Raw genomic sequence first — 9792 nt, 5'->3', positions numbered from 1 at the left:
TTTTTGAACCATTATATTCTAACATTAGTTTCTTTTTCACATACACCTTCAATCACATTACATTTTATTTTACTTTCTATAATTTCATATGCAATGATGGAGATTAGAAAACCCCCAATAATAACAAATGGTTATAAATAGCAAAGATAATAGAAACAAAAGAAATAACAAATCAGTTGTCCAAAACAAAAGATAAATACAATGTGAACATAAAATAATAATAGAGACATTTAAAAGTATAAGAAAAATCACAATACAGAAAAGAAAATATTTAAACTAAGAAGTCAAAACCAATATTTTTAACCACTCAACTATATTTATATTTTGAAAATGTGGCCTCAAAAATTATAATTTTTTTTGTGGCCTGAAGCTTTTGCTTCATCAGCCTTATGGAAGGCACGGGCCTGCTTAAACGCATGACGTCATTGTGAATTAATTAGTACTAGTGAACATATTCTAAACCTCGTTAGGAGACTCTAACCATGAAAAATAAGCTTCCAACAAGCTCATCACCAAGACTTGGTCTAACACACTTCAAAAGCATTTTGTAGATTATGCATTTCGGTATGACTAAAACGATCTCTAAACGAAAAATGGAGGCGATATAAAATGGAAATTGCGCATCTGAATGTTTTTGTAATCTAAAAATTGTTAAATAAAGTTGTTTTTACTATCTAAACTAGCTTGTACAAGTTTTTTTTTTCATTCCGTTGAATATAACATTCCATCCATTTTTATTAGTTAATGTTTTAAAGTTGTACACACAAAAACCATTTTATTTTCTATACTTTAAAGTATATCATGTATTTATTTATTTATAATTTGATTAATGAAAAAAATAACCTACAAAAAAAATTTTAACCTAAGAATTAATAAATTTTACCTTCAAAATTAAAAAGAAAACTATTATGTAATCTGGAACAAAGTGTCAGTATTAAACCATGATTATCGCAAGGGGTCTTTAAGTTTTTAAAAAAAAAAAATAAAAAAAAAATAAACCAATCGCGGATCGCCACGTATCGGTGGGGTCTACAAACAGTTCAAAACCTTCCAATTACCGATCCTTATTTGGTGATTTTGGGGAGTGGTTTTAAAAAATTTTGTGGGACCCACGCGTCAGTGGGGTCTACATTTTGTCAGAAAACCTCCCTAAGAACCTTGGGATGTTCATGCGTGATTGGAATGAGCTGTAGATTTATGTTTTTGGCTGTAGTATTTAAGTTGTAGATTTATTTGATGTAAATTATTTTGCTGTAGTTTTGTAAAGCACTATCTTTTTGCTCTGGAAATAAAGCTCTCTACAACCATATTTTAATTTTGTAGAGATTTTTTTTACTGTGAGATGTTTAAAGAAAAGAAAACTCGATTGGTTGACATATATAATTTTAGACTAAATTTTGGTTATCTAGAGCATCTATAGCCGCAACCAATCACCGTCTAAATATGGAGAGAGTAATGTTAACAACTTTAACAACTTTTGAAGTGGAAAAGTACTATATATATGCAATTTGCCCACAAACCATCACCTAATTTTTGCTTTTTTTCTTAACAACTTTAATTCGTCACATGCTGTCGTAAGTTCTTACTTAGGTTGTCACATATCAAATCAGGTGTGTATACACACACCTTATAGAATGAGTGGAAATCCTATGATTGGAGATTTGAAACTTCTAGATCCTCTATTAAGCCATAATGCACTACGCAAAAGTTTTGCACTTTGAAAGTCTTGATTAAACGCTCGTATCTGTGAAAAAAGAAAGAAAAAAGATTTCCTTCGTTTCCTTTATTATTCAACAGTTTAAAAGTTGCATGATTGAGTTGACTTGAGGAACTCCACATGTGTTGCTACTCTCTGTTTTGAAATATCTCGAACTTTCAGCATCTCAGTGGTCATTATATTCTATTTAGAACACATATAATAAATTATTGTCACTGTATATAAAAAAGATCGTTGTGTTGGTTGAGGTTCCAGTTAAATCCAATGCGTTTCCATGTTAGCCACATAGATGTTTTAAGCGGCAATAAAAAAACTATTTTCATAGACTTCATATTAAAATATTACCATCTCCAGCTGAGACGCAAAAATAGATAGGTGGTGTATGAGATTGGTTTCTATAAATGAGCCTGCCGGAGCTTTTGTGGCATACATTACATGATTCTTGGTGACTAAAGACTTTTCCTCGTGCTCTCTTTTGTCTCTTTGTCATAATAATATTTAATGGCATAAACCCCATACTTAAACAGTGAGGACATGCATTCATCGTCATTAATTGAGGATGGAGTAATGTCCTTTTCTAAGAAAAATCAAGAGAGAAAAAAACAGATCTATTTCAGATCATGTATGCCCCCCGTTTCTAATGTGATTATGTAAGAGAATAATCTCGCTTTCCTCCTCCACCTAATAATGCCAGAGACAGAAAATGAAAAGCATGAACAGGTTATAGTGCATCAATAAGAGGATTTAAATTGGAACTACTATTTGCGACAACAACCCATGTCTAATGGTTGTCCTTTATAATGCAGCATTGTTGGGTCCTTCAGTATCCTACTCACTTCTCTCTTTCTCATAAAAATTTAGAAAGAGATAACACTTAGGCACATTAAAAAGAAAAACACACACATTTGGTCGTCCCCACCTTCTTTGTAGCAGCCCTACTTAGTTGTTAGTACTTCCTTGTCCACTAGGTTAGCTCAAATGTGCTAGAATATCTATTAAAAAATTGGCTCTAGTTTATCAAAGGGAAAAGGGAATGGACCCTGGCATTTGTACCTTGAGTTGAGCCGATCATGTTCTTGTCTCCTCTCTAATTGATCAGTCTCTTCTCTTGCAACTCCATTAGCGGGCTCCTTCACTTAGCCATGAAGATCCAAAATCAGAGTGTTGAACTAGATTTCGGGTAGCTGAAGCATGCGTTTATTATTAATACGAATCTAAAAGGAAAAATGAGTACTTACTTTCTTACAAAAGGAGTCCTTATTTACCTTAATCCACTTTTGATTGTTTCTCTTTGGCTGTATCCCTACTTTGTATTTAAGTCATTAGCTTGCAAAATCTTGTCTCGTGTGATAATAATAGGAAAAATTGTGGGGATTGACAGAGCGATTGTCATATCTGAAGCATGGTTCTCATTATTTTATAAGAAGACAAGCTTAATTTAAAGAAGAGCTTTGTCCGGAGCATCTTAACAAATATCTCAACAATGTAAAAAAGTAAAAACTGAAAAGAGTGAGAAAGAGTTCTCACACAATAATTCATGACAACACTAACACACCGATTTAATTTTCATTTAATATATTAAATTTTAATTATATAGTTATGTTATCTTAAAATAACAAATCATATTCATTTAATTATGTTTTTTTTGTTAATTTTGTGTTTATTATGGATTTCCAACTTAAAATCAATTGGTGGTAAGTGGACTTCATTCATTAGCACTGTTTTTCATGTTCATGTGTGGGCAATTGTGAGAACAACATTTACGGAGTGGCTCATCATCGGATGGCTATGATATCTTATTAGATTAGAATATATCATGTGTTTCCAGCTTAAAATCAGTTGGTGATAAGTGAATTGACCATGATCCTTTATATATATTTAAATTTTTAAAATTTCTGATGTGAAATACTTTATCTCTAATACCCTTTTTCGGGACGATGATTCTTATTGGCTTTCTGGCCATGTTAGTTTTAAGTTTATTATAAACTTTCAACTTAAAACCAATTGACGATATTTGAATTGGTCATAACATTTTATATATTAATTAAATATTTTTCAACTATCGATGTGGGATTTCATTCATTCATTAACACTTTCTCTATAATATTTTTTTTTTACAATATTACTATTTGATATAGACATCTCATTTATATTTTACGTCATAGCAAAACTAATTTTAAAATTGAAATACCAAACTCTAACGTTCATTTCTAATTAAGAATCTAAAACAGTATATTTCAATTATATCTACAATATGAAAGTGTTATATTTCTAAAATATGCCACTATCTATAAGTATTAAAAAATATTTTAAAGTTATGTAATCTGAAAATTACACCAAATGACAGAAAATGGATTTTGTTACAAAGTCAAGAACTTGCGTATACAAGTTAATGTGGAGCCCATTATCATAAATTCTTACAGTATTATTTGTCTGATTTTTCTTCTATATAAAGCATGTAATGCATTGTGATCAGATTGCCCCCTTCGAACGTAATAACATCAATCTCTCTTATTTGGTATACTACTTCCTCTTCTCATTTATTAAGATTATTATTCTTTTCTACTTTCTATTATTTACGTAACATGATCAAACAAATAGACACCTCTTATATACGAAACACAAATGAAACAATATATAATATAATTATAACACGTTATCAGCACGATCACTCTATTATTATAATTCTTTCTTTGATTATTATGTTCGGAGTGGGGCCTCCATTTTATTTGTTTATGATTACCGGAGTGCGGCCCTGCCGCCCCGCCTTTTATTGTTAATTTTACAATGGTTGCTTAAGGCACCATAATGGCCGGTATACCGCCTAAACATTTAACTTGTTATTTGAGTCCATTATCATAATTTATTATTTTACAGATTTGATCACCTTAATATTTTTGCTTTCAAATTTGACGGATAATTTTATCCCCATAGATAACTAAATATATTTAAGTAGGCACATATATTTATATATATGTTTAAATTGATAAATTTTATAATTGCTCACTGATTGTTTATGATTAATTTTTTTTTCTATCTTATGTTTTTCTTTTACCTCCAACGGTCATATATAAATTTAAAAAAAAAAAAAAAAATTACTTTCTAAACGGCTAGTTAACGGCTATGAACAGTGTTTTTATCTATAAATATACTCATTTCTCACTCATTTACTTCATCCAAAACATTTCATCTTCTCTCAAATATTTTCAAATCGCTCCATTACGGTTTATCATTACAAAAAGGATGATTCGCATATTTTTGGTTGTATGTGCAATTCTAATTTTTGCTTCTATGTACGGTCTTTTTATCGGAGAATTTGCTCCTGAGGAATTTACGCTCAATGTCGGTTTACTTTTCTATGCGCTGTTTCTCCTTGTAATTGCGTGTATTATTAATATAAATGGTTCATTTTAAAATTATGAAATTCTAATATATTATTTGATTTTAGAAATCCAATGGCAAACATGGAGAAGCTCCAATTCCCCGCTCTAGACATCACCGGCACCAACTACATTTCATGGGTTACAAATGTCGAACTTCATCTTGAATCTCTTGGTCTATCCGAGACCGTTAAAGAGATTAATACTTCAACGCCTCAAGAAAAGGCTAAATCGGTGATCTTCCTTAGAAGACACCTTGATGAAAGTATTATTTATGACTATGCCAACATGAGAGATCCTAAAGAGCTATGGAAGTCTCTGAAAGATCGTTTTGATCATCAGAAAGACATAACACTTCCACTTGCTCGGGATGAATGGCAGAGTCTGAGATTTCAAGATTTCGACAAAGTGATGAATTACAACTCGGCTGTGTTAGGAATTGTGGCCAAATTGAGATATTGTGGTGAAACAATCACCGAATCTCAAATGCTTGAGAAGACATACACCACATTCCATAAGAGCCACATCACCCTACAACAACAGTACAGGTTGCGGGGATATACCAAATTTTCAGAATTAATTGTGGCGCTTCTCATAGCAGAAAAGAACAACGAGCTTCTGATCAAGAATCACATGACTCGTCCAACTGGTTCAAAACCGTTTCCTGAAGCAAACGCGTTAGATGCGAAGAAACCAGTCAAGGAAAATAAAGCCTATTGGGGTCGCGGTCGTGGTCGTCAAAACTACCGTGGACGTGGACGAAAGTACAATCCACAAGATAGGAAGTCATTCCAGTGGGTCCGCTCTGAGCAAACCCCTAAGGGAAAAGAACACCAAGGAAATACCTCCCAGAAGCGAGAAGAAGCTTGTTTCAGATGCGGTACTAAGGGACATTGGTCTCGTTTATGTCGTACCCCTGCACACCTTTGCGCTCTATACAAAGAGTCCGTCAAAGGAAAAGAAAAGGAAGTGAACTTTGCGGAACATTCTGAGGGTACAACGCACCTCGATGCGTCTGACTTTGTGAATGATTTCGAGGAGACCGCTATCACGGAAGCCTAAGTGCCCATCATGTGACTCTTGAAATTCCACAATTATACCATAAATAATTGTTGTTTGTGGAAGATTAATGTATAATTATTGTGTGCTTTTCACCTTCTTATGTATAATTATTATGTGTTTAATGTTTGCTAATGATGTATAATATTTTATGAATAATATTATCTTATGTTAATTCTTTTTGTTTGTCTCAGAAATGGACATTACAAATGGAACATCAACCAAGATCAATGCTAGAGATATTTGTATACCAGATAGTGGAACAACGCACACTATTCTGAAGCACAGAAAATATTTTTCTGAACTAAAACCGACAAATATCACTGTTAATACAATATCAGGTCCTGCAGACTTGATCGAAGGGATTGGTAAAGCCCATTTCACGTTACCCAACGGGACAAAATTCTCGATAAATAATGCACTATTTTCTCCAAATTCTAAAAGGAATTTGTTGAGTTTTAAAGACATATATCTTCAAGGATTTGATACTCAGTCTGCAACTGAGGATGGAAAGAAGTATATGTATATTACTCTTGAGAAATCGGGAAAACAAAAGGTATTGGAAAAATTACCAAAACTCTCTTCTGGTCTACATCATACATATATAAGTGCCATTGAATCACATTTGGTGATTAAGGAAAATTCTAGTGATTTTACACTATGGCATGATCGTCTTGGTCATCCAGGCACTACAATGATGCGAAAAATCATCGAGAACTCACATGGTCATTCACTGAAACCCCAAGAAGTTTATCAAGGGAATAAAATGACATGTACTGCGTGTTCTCTTGGAAAGTTGATTATAAGACCATCGCCAACCAAAATAGATAAAGAGTTACCAAAGTTCCTTGAACGAATTCAAGGTGATATTTGTGGACCTATAAATCCACCTTGTGGACCATTCTATTATTTTATGGTAATGATCGACGCGTCGAGTAGATGGTCACACGTTTGTCTATTGTCCTCTCGAAATATGGCATTTGCGAGATTTTTATCTCAGATAATCAAACTAAGAGCTCAGTTTCCTGATTATCCGATAAAGAGAGTTAGACTGGACAACGCTGGTGAATTTACCTCCCAAGCATTCAATGATTATTGTATGGTAACTGGAATTGATGTTGAACATCCTGTTGCTCATGTTCATACACAAAATGGTTTGGCCGAATCATTAATTAAACGTCTGCAACTGATTGCAAGACCATTGATTATGAAATCTAAACTCCCAACTTCTGTGTGGGGACATGCTATTTTGCATGCAGAAGTATTGATTCGAATAAGACCAAGTGCATATCACAAATACTCTCCAATACAGTTAGCCTTTGGACGAGAACCAAACATTTCTCATCTAAGAATTTTTGGTTGCGCTGTATATGTGCCGATTGCACCTCCCCAACGTACAAAGATGGGACCTCAAAGGAGGTTAGGGATATATGTTGGTTGTGACTCTCCATCAATTATACGATACCTAGAACCGCAAACTGGTGACGTATTTACGGCACGTTTTGCTGATTGCCACTTTGATGAAAAAGTATTCCCAGTTCTAGGGGGAGAAAATAAACAAGTAGGAAAGGATATCAAATGGTGTGTACCATCTTTATTACACCTTGATCCTCCTACAAAACAATCGGAATTAGAGGTCCGTCGGATTATGCATTTACAAAGCATCGCAAATCAACTACCCGATGCTTTTGCAGACACCAAATTGGTTACAAAATCCCATATACCGGCTGCAAATACTCCTGCTCGCGTAGAAATGCCACATGAACGTGGAGTAGAAGATAATACACGAGAGTCTAAAATACGCTTGAAGCGTGGTAGACCTATTGGTTCTAAGGATAAGAATCCTAGAAAACGAAAGGAGTCAGAAAAACAAAATCTTTCCAATATAGAAGAAAAGTTGGAAGAGATTAACAACGAGGTCAATGACAATGTTGAACATCATGATTCTGAAGAAAATCATGAGATTTCTATTAACTACATTCATAATAGAAAAATATGGAATCGAAACAAAGTGAATGGTGTTGATGATCTTTTCTCATACTTTGTTTCGAAGGAAATAGATGAAGAGAATGATGACCCTGAACCAAAATCTATCTTGGAGTGTCAAAGGAGACATGATTGGATAAAATGGAAAGATGCAATACAAGTCGAACTTGATTCACTTAACAAACGAGAGGTATTTGGTCCCATTATAATCACACCTGAAGCTGTGAAGCCAGTTGGTTACAAATGGGTTTTCGTTCGGAAACGAAATGAGAAAAACGAGGTTATGAGATATAAAGCTCGCCTTGTAGCTCAAGGATTTTCTCAAAGACCTGGAATCGATTATGAAGAAACATATTCTCCTGTTATGGATGCAATCACATTTAGATTTTTGATGAGTCTTGCGGCTAATCAAAATCTAGAGATGCGTCTAATGGACGTTGTTACTGCATACTTATATGGATCTTTGGACACTGATATTTATATGAGAATCCCTGACGGATTTAAAATGCCAGAACCATTAAGTTCTAAACCTAAAGAGTTATGTGCAATAAAATTGCAAAGATCATTATACGGTTTAAAACAGTCTGGACGCATGTGGTATAATCGTCTCAGTGAACATCTAACTAAAGAAGGATATGTAAACAATCCTATATGCCCATGTGTTTTCATCAAGAAAACATCATCTGGATTTGTTATCATTGCCGTATATGTTGATGACCTAAATATTATTGGGACTAAAGTCGAAATACAAAAGGCATCTGATTATTTAAAAGGAGAATTTGAGATGAAAGATCTCGGACAAACAAAGTATTGTCTTGGCCTACAAATTGAGCATTCTCAAAAGGGTATATTTGTACACCAGTCTACATATACGAAAAGAGTGTTGAAACGATTCAACATGGACAAATCGACTCCACTTAGTACTCCTATGGTCGTCAGATCACTTAATGTCGAAAATGATCCCTTTCGACCACACGAAGAAAATGAAGATATACTTGGTCCTGAAGTGCCATATTTAAGTGCAATAGGAGCACTTATGTATCTTGCTAATTGTACTCGGCCTGATATATCATTTGCTGTTAATCTTTTGGCAAGATTTAGTTCATCCCCTACGCAAAGACATTGGAATGGGATCAAACATGTCTTTCGCTATCTCCAAGGAACGATTGATTTAGGATTATTTTATCCTAATAATACTAACGGAGAAATGGTTGGCTTTGCAGATGCAGGATATTTATCTGACCCCCATAAAGCTCGATCACAAACAGGGTACGTCTTCACGGTTGGAGGAACCGCTATATCATGGCGATCCCAGAAACAAACACTTGTAGCCACTTCTTCGAACCATGCTGAAATAATTGCTCTCCATGAAGCGAGTAGAGAATGTGTTTGGCTCAGATCAATAAGTAAACACATCCTATCAAGTAGTGGGATCAACGTCGACTCAAAACCGACCATCATATATGAAGACAATGCAGCATGTGTCGCTCAAACAAAGGAAGGATACATCAAAAGTGACCGAACCAAACATATTCCACCAAAGTTCTTCTCATATACCCAAGAACTCGAGAAGAATAAAGAAATTGAAGTGAGATATGTTCGATCCTGTGATAATGCTGCAGACCTCTTTACGAAGTCGCTATCCACTAC

At 34.2% G+C, this 9792-nt stretch overlaps 1 protein-coding gene across 1 annotated transcript; it reads left to right on the top strand.

Moving 5' to 3' along the window:
* The first annotated feature begins 5172 nt into the window (after positions 1-5172).
* LOC125584087 lies at positions 5173-6159 on the top strand. The gene has a single exon (XM_048752104.1). The coding sequence runs from the start codon at positions 5173-5175 to the stop codon at positions 6157-6159; it is 987 nt and encodes a 328-aa protein (XP_048608061.1).
* Positions 6160-9792: the final 3633 nt, after the last annotated feature.

The sequence above is a fragment of the Brassica napus genome, chromosome A1 (genome assembly GCF_020379485.1).
Source record: "Brassica napus cultivar Da-Ae chromosome A1, Da-Ae, whole genome shotgun sequence".
In the NCBI taxonomy this organism is placed as follows: domain Eukaryota; kingdom Viridiplantae; phylum Streptophyta; class Magnoliopsida; order Brassicales; family Brassicaceae; genus Brassica; species Brassica napus.
The sequence above is the reverse complement of the archived record's forward strand: the minus strand, read 5'-3'. Positions and strand labels throughout refer to the sequence as shown.

Excerpts from the sequence above, each read along its gene's own strand:
- LOC125584087 (XM_048752104.1), top strand. The coding sequence starts at position 5,173 with ATGGCAAACATGGAGAAGCTCCAATTCCCCGCTCTAGACATCACCGGC.